Source organism: Triticum aestivum, chromosome 6B, assembly GCF_018294505.1.
Source record: "Triticum aestivum cultivar Chinese Spring chromosome 6B, IWGSC CS RefSeq v2.1, whole genome shotgun sequence".
NCBI lineage: Eukaryota > Viridiplantae > Streptophyta > Magnoliopsida > Poales > Poaceae > Triticum > Triticum aestivum.
Window position 1 is genome coordinate 375,064,954 of NC_057810.1, and position 15,761 is coordinate 375,080,714.

At 45.0% G+C, this 15,761-nt stretch overlaps 1 protein-coding gene across 1 annotated transcript; it reads right to left on the reverse strand.

Moving 5' to 3' along the window:
* Positions 1–827: 827 nt before the first annotated feature.
* On the reverse strand, positions 828–14,117 carry LOC123137198 (ethylene-responsive transcription factor-like protein At4g13040). The gene is made up of 7 exons (XM_044556823.1): positions 13,892–14,117; positions 11,682–11,738; positions 6,742–6,848; positions 6,581–6,659; positions 5,755–5,935; positions 1,325–1,446; positions 828–1,231 (listed from the first exon to the last, which is right to left on the reverse strand). Exons 2-7 carry the CDS (start codon positions 11,722–11,724, stop codon positions 1,107–1,109), a joined length of 657 nt encoding a protein of 218 aa, XP_044412758.1. The 5' UTR covers positions 11,725–11,738; positions 13,892–14,117; the 3' UTR covers positions 828–1,106.
* Between the last annotated feature and the right edge of the window lie 1,644 nt (positions 14,118–15,761).

Below are 15,761 nucleotides of genomic sequence, written 5' to 3' on the forward strand. Positions count from 1 at the left end.
CAGCAATATGTTCATAGAAGTGGTATGTGATGGCTTCGAAATTTGCAAGAATCAGAGGAAGTATCTTCCTGAATTGTTCCTGTTCAAAGCATCATATTATACTCTTTTTTCCTTCATGAGTTTACTTTACAGGTTCTCATAAAAGTTTTAATGAGGTAATATCAACATAAGATCAGATGTCATACTTTTTGTTTTTTCCACCCGAGTTTTTAGAAAAGTATATACGGCATATTTATTGTCCTCTAAATTCTACCTTTCTCATATTTTCCCCATAGGATTTTTAGAGTCCCTGTGAACATGGTTATGCTCACAAAGTACAAGCTGTGATTAGAGGGGTGTTAGGATTAATTAACATGTGTTAATTAATGGTTTTTTTGAGATTGTTAATTAATGGTTAATCCCTGCTTTATAGGAACTGTCGGCAATTGTCTCCGGGCAACCATCGCGACGGTCGCTCGCGTCCTCCTATATGGGCGCCTACTGAGAAGCGTCCCTTGGCATTGTATAAATAGCCGCACTCTCACCAATAAGATTAACTGTTCACTTTCACATCTCTGTGTCCGACTCTCTGGTCTTCCTTTAACACTCTCTTCTACCCATAATTGGTTTGGATAGCCAAAAAAAATATGAGTGCTGTTTGAGATGCTCTTAGGACTAACTTGACGCCCTTGTTAGTTAAATGCACCAGTGGTGCATTTCACTCTCTGGAATATATAATTTTCAATGCCTGCGAGAAAACATCTCCAATGCGAAAGTTCTACCAATGCCCAAGTCAAACCGATGCATCAACGGCTCGATGAAATAAAAGGTGTCGGGAACTAGTTACATGTCGAGTAAATTTGATGTAAACCTTATAAACAGATGTGCACAGTTCTGAAATCATTTCAAATGATTGCTCAGCTAAATTCATTCCTATAATTGACCATCTTCAATTTAATTTGTTCCTATAATTGACCATCTCCAATTTAATCTGAGATGTCATGGTTATCTAACCTTTTATCAGACCACCAGGGCCTTATGCACATGAATTTAGATACTGAGGAGGGGGGGATCGGAATGAATCTGTGGGACGGACTCCATTTGGGTGTCCATGTCCTGGCGGCGATCTAGGATATCGATGTGTCAACATCTCCATCATCTGAGTTCGAAGACCCGCCACCATTGACCATCTCAGTATCTCCTATGAACAAGTCTGCCTTATTATGCCTTAGCGACCCAACCTTTCTTTGTTCTGGAGACAAGGAAACAAAGACAAATTATGCTATGCTATTGCAGTCATTTTTGCCAAGTGATGACTAACAAAATACTTCATGACAAGTCTCACTTTTGCTGGTTATGGTGTTGCGTGTTATTGCCAGGAAATCGTCCCATGTGTACTTAACCAGTTCGTTTTTCTCTTCCTCAGAAAGTTCAAAATTGGGCTCTCTTCCACACATAAAAGCAGCCCTGCACGTAGAGAAAAAGCTTGACTTGTCAAGGTATTGAATATCCCCTTAGAAAAGAAAATGGTGCGGAATCATGAAAGCATGCCAGACATCCATATCACTTGACCAAAATAAAGAACCAACAGTACGAAAGTATCTAGGGAGACATAGCTGCCATTAGGTTTCTACAGAACATTGTAATAGTAGAGACTAATACTTGCAACTTAAGCCCAAGGACCAAAATATTTAGGGAATTTTACTAGCATGGTTAGTCATTGGCTTCTTGTTGCCAAAAGAATTAAGCATTGCAGAATTATGCATACGCCCTTCCACAAGTTCTGAGAAACAGCTTGCTTTTCTGTAGAACTTATAGTGCATATTGCCAAATGAACATGAAGCGGACTTTGCCTTGGCCATTGGGCAGTGATCTTCTACCATATTAGTACTGCCTAACCATTATATATACGAATAACTTTCTCTAATCATTACACAACTATACATATTACTTGCAAGTATATTGTTTTGTAAATGGTAATCCTAAAATATATTGTTAGCCGGTCCCAAGCACGGGTAAAGGAGGAGGGTTGTGATAGGCTTGGCAAGCCAACGTAAAAACTCGGTCACTCTTATGGAGACGAAACCCAAAGCTATTTTCTTGGTACGACAACTTATGGAGAGATACAGGGAGCAAAAGAAGGACTTGCATATGGTGTTCATTGACTTGGAGAAGGCCTATGATAAGATACCGAGGAATGTCATGTGGTGGGCCTTGGAGAAACACAAAGTCCCAGCAAAGTATATTACCCTCATCAAGGACATGTACGATAATGTTGTGACAAGTGTTCGAACAAGTGATGTCGACACTGATGACTTCCCGATTAAGATAGGACTACATCAGGGGTCAGCTTTGAGCCCTTATCTTTTTGCCTTGGTGATGGATGAGGTCACAAGGGATATACAAGGAGATATCCCATGGTGTATGCTCTTTGCGGATGATGTGGTGTTAGTTGACGATAGTCGGACGGGGGTAAGTAGGAAGTTTAGAGTTGTGGAGACAAACCTTGGAATCGAAAGGGTTTAGGCTTAGTAGAACTAAAACCGAGTACATGATGTGCGGTTTCAGTACTACTAGGTGTGAGGAGGAGGAGGTTAGCCTTGATGGGCAGGTGGTACCTCAGAAGGACACCTTTCAATATTTGGGGTCAATGCTGCAGGAGGATGGGGGTATTGATGAAGATGTGAACCATCGAATCAAAGCCGGATGGATGAAGTGGCGCCAAGCTTCTGGCATTCTCTGTGACAAGAGAGTGCCACAAAAGCTAAAAGGCAAGCTCTACAGGGCGGCTGTTCGACCCGCAATGTTGTATGGCGCTAAGTGTTGGCCGACTAAAAGGTGACATGTTCAACAGTTAGGTGTGGCGGAGATGCGTATGTTGAGATGGATGTGTGGCCACACGAGGAAGGATAGAGTCTGGAATGATGATATACGAGATAGAGTTGGGATAGCACCAATTGAAGAGAAGCTTGTCCAACATCGTCTGAGATGGTTTGGGCATATTCAGCGCAGGCCTCCAGAAGCTCCGGTGCATAGCGGACGGCTAAAGCGTGCGGAGAATGTCAAGAGAGGTCAGGGTAGACCGAACTTGACATGGGATGAGTCCGTTAAGAGAGACCTGAAGGATTGGAGTATCACCAAAGAACTAGCTATGGACAGGGGTGCGTGGAAGCTAGCTATCCATGTGCCAGAGCCATGAGTTGGTCGCGAGATCTTATGGGTTTCACCTCTAGCCTACCCCTACTTGTTTGGGACTAAAGGCTTTGTTGTTGTTGTTGTTGTTGTTGTAATCCTAAAATATATTGTTAACCTTTTGAATTAAGTAGTATAGACTATGCCAGAAGTATTAAACTAGACTAACTCATTGCTTTGGATACCACCCAGGGCAGTGACGTTCAAGCTATGGGCACCAAGCTATGCCAGAAGTATTAAACATAACCATGCATATGTACACAACCGTAATGGCCCAGGCGCAGGAAAGCTAGATAGGAAAGATCAATCTGTTATTTTCTTTTAGTAGATAGTTTATATTTGTATTTGACTATAGCCTACAAGTTAGGGACTCTTGTAAATCGTGACTATATAATGTTAGGGGTGGTTATTCTGAAAATGAAGCAATGAATTAAGTTGCATCCATAACATGTATTAGAGCCTAGGTTTAGGTCTCCTCCGGATGCTGCGACTTGTCCTCTCTACCGATCGAGTTCTCTCTCTATCTCAATCGATTTTTTCCGTCTTTGCCAGTCGATCTCTACTCTCTACTCTTGACCAATTCCTTTAATCACAGATGGAAGCTCCCGCTGGTCAGCATCGCCCTCAGATCGGGCCGCTCTTGTCAAGCGGCAGCAACACCCCTCCCAGATCAGGCCCAAGCTGAGCCTTTCTGTCCACACACACGATCCCATCTGGCAACGTCTTTCCCACGCTCCAGGAGGATGCCCTTTATTAACAAATATGCAACGTCTTTCCCGTCCCCGCGCGCTCCTCCTCCGCCGCCAGCCTCACCGCGACGCGCGCGGATTGCGGGAATGAGCCAAGCCAACCTCACACCAATGCGCTTAATTTTTGGCGGTCAGAAAAGGAGTAACAGACGCGCCACGAATCTGAGAAGTCGGATCGTGGGCTGTCACCGACTCTGTGGGTCCAGCCCACGTCCTCCTACCCGATAGTGGAGGCGTCGGCAACCCTAGCCGCCACCAGAAGAACATATCGCATCTGCTCTGCCTCCACGCCCACCGTCCACTGTCGTTCCTTTTGCTGCTGCTGCCGCTGGTGATCCCATCCCGTCCACCATGTACACGGTTGACGTGAGAGCAGGCCTCCGAAACCCCGCCTCTCGAGATCCTGTACGGGAGAGGGGCGATTAGGTTTTAGTGGAGCGTCTCCTACACAACTCTCGCTGCCGTTCATCTACGTCCACTACATCGTCTACATCCGCGTCACCTTCATCATGACCATGTCCAACGAAGCCGAGAGACTCGCTGCCGAGAAGGCCGCTGCTGACAAGGCCGTTGAGGAGACCGCTGTTGTCGCCGCTACCACGGCTTCGTCCTGGCCTACCAGAGGGTATAACATGCTTATCCCGCTCCTGATAAACTCAAGACTCAGGTAAAGCCTCTCCAAACCAGCAACACTTGATGAGGACATGGGCCTGTTTACGAGCTAAAGTTCTAGCGCATGAATGTCGAAGTATATACTTTAGTCAATACGAAGTCCATTTTTTCGAAGATCCACTATGATAATGAAAAAGATTTCTACATATCCTACCAAATTGATCAAGAATATCCCAATCTGATAAATCTGTCCAAATGGGTTTATTAATAGGATGCCCGATCCAGTACAAAATTGAGCTTTTGATAAGTATGGAAACCCGGAGCTAGGGGATCATTCCCTTGATTCGTACTGATGATAAGTTTTTTAATCCACGAGAAATTGAACAAAAAGCTGCCAAATTGGCCTATTTCTTGCGCATACCAATTGAAGTATTTTCAGGTATCTTTTTTTTAACTGAGTTGAATGAAGAAAAGAAGAATTGGAAGAAGAAAAGTTTTCTCAACCCGGGGAGGAAGTCCCTTTGAAATTGGATTTGTTATTGTAAGGGGAGCACCAAGCTGTAGCTTCTGTCCTAGGGCATCCCATGCGTTATGGAATGACAACAATGGCACCAGCCGCACCAGCAGAGAGCTCAGCATCAACAGCATCCATAGGATCCAAGCCATTCAAACGGCTGACTCGTACAAAGACGAACATGCGACGAAGTCCAGCTCTTTGTTTCATCTGTGATAGAAGTTATGTGCTGGTCATCATTGCAAGCAGCTCCTGGCTATCTAGATTGTTCCCGATTATGATGAACATGTTGGCAAGAAAGACTAGGCCTTTCAGCTGTTGTTGTTTCTGTGGAAGGCCTCTCCTCCTACTGTGACAACCATCTATCAGTCCAGTTTGAGGACAAGCTGTTTGAAAACAGGAGGGGAGATATTATGATCAAAGCTCACAAGAAAGCTCAATCCAGATAATTCCTTTCAGTTAGATGATATTAGTTTAGACTTGTATTTGGCTTAGCCCACAACTTAGGGGTAAACTGCCAGGAATGGTCATTCTGAATATAAGGAACGAATTAAACTCAAAGTAAACCTACGTCCCAGTCTCCTTATTCGTATCAATCCGTAGCTTTGGGGCTGGCCTCTCATCGAGCACCCCTATGATCTGAGATCGGGAGGGTTGATGTCATCCCCGAGTTCTACCAATAACAGTAAAGCTTAGTCCAGATAATACCTATCATATAGCCGGGCTGCCTCATCCTGTGTTCCAACAGTACCCAAGTGAATTTGTTTCTTGTCAACTTTTATAGCAGCTTGCCATTTCATATTTTTGAAATAGACCCCTCTCATTATGCATGGCTCTTGGTCCACATACTGCTTTCTTCTATGTCGCTTTCTGCGCTTAATCTCCTTACCTAAAATGGTAAGAAAAGCCGAAACAAAATGTGCTGATTAGCTATAGAGTAATTTTTTATGTTCAACACGCATATCATGCAATCTTTGACGAGGATGAAGGTAAGATAAATCATGCTAATACAAAATGTTATCTAATTGTATGAAAACTGCTTGGTGGTTCAACCATTAAGAGACGAAGAAAGTCAAACATGACTTGCTTTGTACTCCCTCCATCCCATAATATCAGATGTTATTACATGATGACAGAGTTGTGATCTCATTGCCAAAAAGGCATTCTACAGTCTAAGTTTGATTAGATTTGGCTCCAGTATAAACTACTCCCTCCGTCCCATAATATCAGATGTTATTACAAGATATTATGGGACGGAGGGAGTAGTTTATACTGGAGCCAAATCTAATCAAACTTAGACTGTAGAATGCCTTTTTGGCAATGAGATCACAACTCTGTCATCAACTTAACGATAGTTTTGCAAAAATATAGTGCATGAAAACTGATACATATTCTGTTAACGAATCCTAATTTGCTTGGAAACTTTATATGTAACTCTAGAACACATCACCTCCATATAAAGTGACCACAAATATTATGCACTGTATACGGTTACAAGAAATACCGAGAATACTATGTAAGAAAAAGTACAAACCTGGATAGTATTGGTTTTTCTCTTCTTTCAGAGAGTCGGAACCATTTGAGGATTCTGGAAGTACGTCAGAAGTCCTGGTCTGCAGCAAACGGTTTCTTCATGAAGCAAGGCAATCCTTGCCATTGTAAACAAGCTTTCAATAGCATTAAAAATAGACTTACCAAGGGCAGTGGGTGCACACTGAGCGGATTGACATTTGCATGTTCAACTTCCCCATGCTTTTCATTCTCAACAGGCTTAGGAAGATCAACTGGCAATGAATCTTTGCCTGAAACAAAATCTAAACTGATGAGCTGTTCAAAAGATCCCAAATACATACCGAGTTCATTGACCTGTACAATTATTATTTTATGTAAATGATCCTACCTAATTTGGGTTCCAATAGTGGGAAGAAAAATGATAACAATAATATAATGGTGGTCTGGAAAAAAATCCAACAGTCTTGGGAAGCTATTTCCATTATTCATCAAACCAATAGTTAACCTATAAGTCCTGCAGATTCCACCAGCAACCTACATAGCAGAGTTGTACTCACAAAGGTTTATTTCCATCAACTTCTCAGTATTAGTGCACAAATCGGGTTCTACTCCACAAATGTTTCCTGACTATTTGCACATACATATATGAATATGAAATGTGTACACGTATGTTATTGCCAATTTTTTCTAATAGTCTGTTGCTTGGGAATGTAAAATGATAACAGGTTACAGGAGTGCCAGAACAATTGATACCACTTTTCTGAAAATGAATGATGTAATCCTGGAAAAAAAGATGGCCCTACATGGCAAAGGAAAAAAAAGATGTCCCGCTCTATAAATAGTGCTCTTGTATGATTTATTCAACATGAGTCACTTCTACTTTTCAGCATCTGTTTCTGCAAATTGGCAGCCTGCACATTTGGAAATGAAATTTCCACTCCCTACAATATAAATTAGACAAATTGACCACCCTGCACCCGGTTTGATAGCACTTGGCTATGCAGGGAGGTGGCAATGGCATGTTGACATGCAGGAAGCTGCATTTTATGCAGATTTATCCAGTGCGGTAGGTAGGTTTTTGTCCTAGGCGTGTCTGATGTGACCTTCAAGTGCATAAGAAGCCAACATGGTGAGTCAATGAGTCAAGACGAGACCCCACTTACCAACTCATAAACTAGTCGTGACTAGTCACGTTTAGTGTTCAAGTAGTCGAGGAAGTAGATAGCACAAATACTAGTATGATACGCAAATATTGAAGGAGCAGAGTGCTTTAGTTGGGGGAGGAGCAGAGCAGGCGGAGGAGTAGAGATAGAGGAGGAGCAGAGCTGAAACAACTGCAACAATGACGACCGCCAGCCGCGGCCTGCTAGAAGTGGCCCGTTGTGCAGCCTGCTGTACAAAGAGCTATGTTTAGAGCGCATACTCCACGGAGTAAAGCCTTATGCTCCTAGACAAACCTAATAAGTGGGCCTTTTGACCAGTCACTCAACTAAAAGCCCTTGACTAGTCAAGAATAGTCAAAGGCAAGTCGAGAGGTCGATCGACTACAGCAGGAGTTGAGTCGAAGTGCTGTGTCGACAACCAAGTAGACTAGTCGAGGCGGAATGGATAAGCTGCTTCCTTGTGACCTAACATTGCAGGTTTTATTCCGAGCTACTGCGCTGATCCGTATGTGGTCGTTACTCACTCCGACGGAGGCCAGGGAGCGTTTGGTTACTGGATCTGTCCGGTGGGAGATGGTAGCGCAGGATATCTTCAACCGGTTTGGATGGCGGTCATGTAATAGGATAGGCGATTAGTTTACCTATCTTTGTTATGCCAGCCGGTTGTGGCTTTTGGGCCTTTTGTTTTTGGCGTTGTGGCTCTTTGTGAGCTTGTCGTCATTTTGTTTTCAGACTATAAGACCTTGTTGAACCTCTTTATTTATCTATAAATGTGGCCGTATGCATCGTTCTGATGCAGAGGCCGGGGAGTCCCCCCTTTTCGAAAAAAACAAGGTACATCAGAGATACCCTTGTGAGAAGTCACCTCCTGGCTTGGACAACTTAGCCAGCTCGGGTACGCCACAAATTGCAACGAGTAAGCCAGCTATAATATGCCTCAAATATCATCCTAACTGGCCTCTAACCATTGCTAAATCACTCAAGGGGATTCAACGTGAGCCCCACCTGACAGAATGGACATCTACAATTAAACCAAAGCATCATGTCTAATTCGTACAAATTTACATGGTGCAAGGCAGAGTTTTGACTTATAAACAAACAAGCTGCTACCTTCACACACAGATGGTCAAGTGGTGAAATTTGGTCTCTAAACAACCCCCAAAAAACAGTTATATACATCATCAAAGAATTATGAAAAGAATGGAAGCTTTGCCTTGTCATTTTGTCAATTTACACTCAGTTTCATGAGTATACAATCTCTGTTTTTAAGGCTTCTGTGAAGCGTCGCTTAGGCGACGCCTTAGCGTCGGGGCGCCCTCCGATGGCAAGGCGTCGAACCTGCCTTACACATCGTCGTAAAGCATCCGCTTTAGATCCTAGGGCGTCTGAATCGTCCGCCTAGGCGCGTAGGGCGGCGCCTTGGGCCAGATCGGACGCCATGGGCTGCTTCCAGGCGGGAAAGAGTGGCCCACGTGGGAAGCTTTCGCGGGCTTTCGCTGGAAATATTGGGCTCACGCGCGAGTACGAACAGGTATAAGGCGAAGGGCGGGACAGAGAGGATTGAACCAATCGTCCAATCCACCAGATAGGCAAGGTTTTTGAGTCGCCGAGTCAAGCCAAGTCGCCAAGGCTACGGCTAGTGGCTTGCTAGCTTGAGTCAGTGACTTGCCTGGACTAATCGCCCCAAGTCGCCATGGCAGTACAGTGCACTCCCGCACCTATTTCCCTCCTTTGCATAGCCCATTAATGCCAGATAAGCAAAGTTATCAGGCCGAACAGGCCCAGCACGGCCCAGCTAACCACTCCCGGCCCTCATCCACTCGCTAAACCTAGCGCTGCCAGCCCGCACTCCTTCAACTGCGCCTCTCCCCTCGAACTTCTTCCTGTGCGCCGCCGGCGAGGAGAGGCGGCGCCTCCTCCCCCGCTTCCTCTCCCTCCCCCGCCTCCTCCCCAGCCTCACCCGCCTCCGGCTCAGTCCTGCAGCTTCATCTCCTCCTCCCCCGCCTTAGTCTGCGCCGCCGCAGCCTCGCTCGAGGTCACGGCCGTCGCCGCGGAGGTCCAGCCACCGTCGATCTGAAGGGGGTGCATCGCCGGCGAGCTGCGGCGGCGGTTCCTAGGTCACGGCCGCGAGCGCCATGGCTTCCTCTCCTCCCGAGCTCCCTCCCTTTCCCTCTCTCTGTTGAGCCAGCAAGTCAATTAATCGACTAATCGCAGCGATTAATCGCAGAAAATCGCGGTTGAGCCAGCGACTCGGGCGACTCGCTCCGCGAGCCAAGTCGCCCGCGCAAGCCAGTCACGGCGCGACGACTAGGCGATTAGTCGGCGACTCAAAAAACTTGCCGATAGCGTTTCCTTCTCTCCTCTCTGACCTTTGGCGGCGGCTCCTTCCTCTACAGCTCCGATCTGTGCCCCTCCTCGCCGGGCTCAGCTCTCCCTCCAACTCTGGCGCAACAGAAAGGTGTGGCTCCCGTTCTCATCTCACTTCTACCCCGGCCTCCTCTGAATTTTCTTCTACCCCTCCTAGTACTCTGTTTCTTCCTGCATTGTAGGTAGATCTGTAGATGTGCTTGGCTGCTTGCCTGCTCCTCCTCTGCATCTGTTTGCTCCCAAATCTGCTTCTCCATCCACAAGGCAGCAACCCCACCATCGCTTCTCTCCTTCCCCATGCTTGTCTGCTTGCTCTAGTGATTTGGCTCTTCTCTCTTTGACGGTTGATTGGGTCTTTTCTCAGTGTTGCTGCAGCAGCGAGGTGTCCCTGCTCTGATGGATCCTAGGAGAAGAGCTACATCAGATGATCCAGTTTGGAAGTATGGGTTCTGGCCAGATTTAGAGAGGAAAGATTTACTCCAGTGTAAATTGTGTGGCAAGATAGTCCATGCTGGAGTGAGAAGGCTGAAGCAGCACCTTTCTGGGGGTTGTAGTGATGCAGATATGTGTCCCGAGGCATCTATGGAGATTAGGATAGATGCGCAAATCCTTAAACACTAGAAAGTTTAAAGCTATGGAGCGATATATTGATGAGAAGGATGAAGCTGAAGTTCAAAGGCGCCGTTCTGTCATATACAGAAGATGATTTGAGGCCTATGATTTGGCAACAACTAATTATGTTAATGTTAGTTGTTAAATTTCCTAAATGGCTGCCATCTGTTATATATGTATGTACAATTTATGATGTCAATGCTAGTAGTTAAATCTCCTAATTGGCTGCCATCTATTATATATGTATGTGTCTAAGGCGTCGCCTCTCCTTATGCCTTACCGCTTAGGCAGTGAGGCGCCCCCCCAGCGCCTCGCCTCGCCTTACCGCCTTAAAAACATAGTATATAATAAGCATGCCCATTATCATGAAATGGTTAATCTATTACCATTCCCACCATTGCAAACCTTGGAACAGAAATATTGTGTCACGCCGCATCCAATTATGGTCCCATCAGGTCGGTACCAGCAGTTCCTGCCAAAATTGTTTTTAACCGCCGTGCTTGTACCGGCAGCAATTAATTCGCAATTGGATATCCCGCTTGACAACACATGCTCTCCATACATTCTATCATCCCATAACTACTCACACCTCCCGCTTCAGTGTTTACAGAAGTACCAAACATATTTACATGTGGGCCATGGAGCACCCTACTATATTCTTTGAATGCAAGTTTCACAAAAGCTCGCTATATATAGAACAAGAACAGATTAAAGCTAGCTATAGCTCTTTATGTACAATTTATTTTCTTTTATCTGGAATAATTTACCACATAGGATATACTAGAAGGTTCAATCGAATACAGGAATTGAACTGATCAGTATGATGAAAAGCCATGTTTTGACAGCATATTATACATAAAACTAAAAATATTTACACATTTTCACAACATAGATTCTCTTAACAATTCTTTACAACAGAATCTAAATGATTCTTTACAACATATCAGCAAGATGTTTCACGGTGTAATGAGTTTGTCTTACCAGAACAAAGACCCAATAGTCGACGTCTCCTCAAGCTAACCATACTTGAACTGCCACCTGCAATAGGGTCCCAAATATGAGAATATACTAAACAAATCAAAGTAATTAATAAAGAATTGGTTAAGCAAACAGTATGGAGTTAGAAGCGGAGACTTTGAGAAAGCAACAAATGGAGTGCAAGTACTCAAGGGCTTCTGAAGTTCTGATTATGCTATCCTTACTAATATGCTCAACTGTATACTAAACAATACCAGTGCTGTGTAACACTGTTCTTATTGGCCGTGACTACTGCTCATAAACAATAATATCACCCATGTTCGAAGAAGCAATACAATAATCCTCGACTATTTGTTCAACGCTTCCATAGACTTCTAACACGGTAAGAAGTTGTATGTTGCTAACCATAAACCACACTTCTAACAATTATCACCCACTTAAATTGTGTGCCAGGGACAGGGATCACATGAAAGATTCAATACTAGAGAAAAAACAAGGTAGGATAAACAACACTGAGCAAAATTCAGGCCCTTCACAAATAACAAGGTTGAAACTTAGAGAAAAAACCAAGTGACTCCGCTTAGAAAGATAGTCATCAGGCCCACAATAAAGTAGCTAAATTATATGTGTTAAATATGTTCAATCAAATAGCACTCAGTGCAATTCCATCATGCATCTGGTAAGCACTCTACCATCTTAATAGATTGTTTAGTTGCCTCAAACAAATGTATGCAGAACACCTCACTCATTTCTTAGTATCATAAGCTACTAACACATTGAATGGAACCTAATCATACTGTATGGCCATAATAAGCATAATAAGAAACTCATAAGTTATCTTCAATTCCTTAGCACAGGAACACCACCCGCCAAAATTCCAATCAAGTATTCACTGTTACAAGACATAGAACTTCCATTTGTGCATTCTGAAACCATTACAAGTATAACAAGATGCAGACCTGGGAGGACAAACATCGAACATGAATAATATCAATTGATGCAGAATTGGCGTTGGGCCTCCGCCTTGATTTGGGCACAGCCGGCCGCCGTGAGGCTCATGTACCACATAGCAAAGGACCAGGCCATGGTGACGACGGATGGGTGGTTGGACAGTGGGAGAAGGGCTCGAAGGGGCAGGGTTTTGGGCCGTGGGCGGCTGGCTTAAATAGCCGAGGCAGGCAGAGTGCCGGGTTGAATGCGGAGCGCCCGAGTAGGCTTCTCGGGCTCATCCCTATGAATGCCAGGTAGGCGGATGGTCGGTCAGCCAGCGTGAATGCGGGCAGCCGGCCGGTCATGTCCGCTCTTAATGTGTGGGTGGGCGTCAGAATCCGACGTTGCAGACGTCTGGACTCGCCAAAACCTCCCCCGTTTGGTGCCGTTATGCAGGATTTCAGACGTCCGGACAGGTCCCGACAAATTTGGTGACCACCCGTTAGATGGACACCAAAAGTGTCCGGACCATACGGTCGGACATTTGGTGATCCACGTTGGAGTTTCCGTAAGGTGTTGTACTAGTCATTGATACTAGTTACCACAACTGACCAAACACACTAGACTCCAGGGCCTACAGAATCCTGCTACACATCGGAAATTCCAAGAATTATAGAGGTTCCTAATAGTGAAGTCTAAAAAAATCATCACATATCACAAGCCTGCAATGCAACTCCAAATACAGGTTCGGTTACAGATAATTACAGAATCTACCGTCAAATCAAGAACAGACAACACTTGCCAATCAAAATAATGTTTTAGTGACAATTATCATAATATCAATTGATGTAATTCTACCAAATCTTCATGCCACGAATCCCGATTACATCCAGTGCCATGAACCGAACAGAGAAAACTTCATAAATCAATAAATCGCAAACACAGGACCGAGAAGCCCCGCCCAACCACCCAACAACCCAATCGAGGAATCCAAAGAACCCCTCAAGGACGCAAGAATTTTCTACAAGTCTGTCCCCACCAGGCCCCAACCACCGCCACCTTCCAATCCAAACGCAGAAGAACTCAACCAACAAGAACGCACAAGATAAGATTATGGAGCAAGCAAACAAGCATCGTCACGGCCAAGAACAGGCGCGGATTCACGGAAACAAGAAAGGCAGCCAATCCTACATACGGGACCTGTAATTCAATAACCATAACGGCGACCAGAATCAATGCGGCGCGACGTTCAACAGGGGCTGGCAAGAACGGCGAGTACGTACCGGCGGCTTCGGCCGGCCGGCGGCGGCAGTAGGAAAAGGCGGCCCAAGGCAAGGCGGCAGCGGCCGCGAGACGAGGAGAGAGGAAAAGAAGTTGGTAGGAGAAGTTGGCGAGGGATACAAAGAGGGTGGCTCACATCTACCACCTTTGTTTCTCTCTCCTTCCGCTGCGACGACTCTTATCTCGCTCCCTCTCCTCCCGTTAATTACTTGTGTTTTCTCGGGGCATTTTTCTCTGTATTATTTTGTGATGAGGATCGGCTGACGCATCGCCTTAGCGGCGGTGGCTTCGGTTCGTCGTACAAGGACTTTTTCTAAAAAAAAATGCACATGATGTGCAAACCTTGAGACGGCACAATTTCTTTTAGAAGATGGCACAACATCTTGAGATTTACAAAGTCAGCATACAGCTTTTTTTTTAAACGGCACAACATCTTGAATTTACAAAGTCACCATGCATGTCTCATAGTTTTTTTTAGAGAGGAGGCCCTTACAAAGTCATATTATAAGTCCCGAAAGCCGAAGCCAAAGTAGTAGGAGTCTATGAAAGATAAATGTCAGGACCCCGACTCAATGGCACATCGATCTAGCATGTAACACATCATATCACTTTGCGGCCTCACGCACGGTATTTTCACGGGTGACGTCTTACCTTATCCGGGACCGTTTGCACATTTTGGCACACGTATATGATAATGTCGCTAGCATCCATATGACAAAGGAGCTCGGGCTGACATGGCTAGTCGTAAACCCAAAGTGGCATTAACTTACAGGGACAGACATACATGACCCAGCAACGAACGTGTTGGTCATCAGCGAGTGAATCCAGGCTGTAGCACTGGGCTAGCAGGACTCCGGTAAACCAGGCTGTAGCGGGCTAACAAGACTCCGGTATTCATCGCGTGACATTTTCCCGTAGGGACAGACACAGAAACGAAGAAGGACACATGCCGGCCAGCCTAAGTGTTCCGGAGCAGTAGCAATCTACCATGGCTCAGTGGAAGCACTAGGAGACATTTCCCGGTAAGAGAGGCTACTAAGGATAAACAACTAGATAGTCAGGTCCCACACATACCAAGCATTTCAATCATACGCACAATATGCTCGATATGTGCAAATGCAACAAGGCATCACAACATGACTCTACAACACAAGTACTTTATTTAAAGGCTCAGAGAGCCATACGTAACATACACACAAGTACGGGTCACACGACCCAGCATTCAAGTCATACAAACATACAAGCCAACAGCGGAAGTAACTTGTCTATGTACGGACAACTAGGAAATAAAAGAGGCTTGGATAAGCCTGACTATACTACATGGTCCATCGTGAGCTCAGGATCACCACCTGGGCTTCAGCCTACTCGTCGACATCGACGTCTATGAAGAACCCATCAGAAGGGGTTGCAGCATCTTCTGTAAAACGTAAATTAAGCAACATGAGTACAAAGGTAATCAGCAAGACTTACAACAGATCCTACATACATGCACATTATCAAGAAGGATTGGTTGGGTCATTGCAGCAAGCCAGCTTTGACTCTTTGGCTAAGCTATCTTACGAGATTCCAACTTGAAATGGTTTTGCGCACTCGAGTCCACTACTCACCACTTCAATACACTACCGATGATCCACCTCCGTCATCCTACGGAAGAGCCATCCTCGGCACTCACGCTTATCTTGAGGCTTTTAGTAGTATCCATTTACTTGTCTATGAACTGTATAGGCAACCAAGTAGTCATTTACCGCGGACGCGACTATTTGAATAGATGATGTTAACCCTGTAGGGGTGTACTTCTTCATACACGCTCTGACCACTTACCGTCGTTTACACGACATGTACTCGGCAACCTTCAAGTGGAAGCCCAACGTG

Excerpts from the sequence above, each read along its gene's own strand:
- LOC123137198 (XM_044556823.1), bottom strand. The coding sequence starts at position 11,724 with ATGGTTAGCTTGAGGAGACGTCGACTATTGGGTCTTTGTTCTG. Across the intron at positions 6,660-6,741 it reads GTGTGCACCCACTGCCCTTG|ACCAGGACTTCTGACGTACT; the intron begins GTAAGTCTATTT and ends CGTTTGCTGCAG. Across the intron at positions 5,936-6,580 it reads GAAAAACCAATACTATCCAG|GTAAGGAGATTAAGCGCAGA; the intron begins GTTTGTACTTTT and ends TTACCATTTTAG.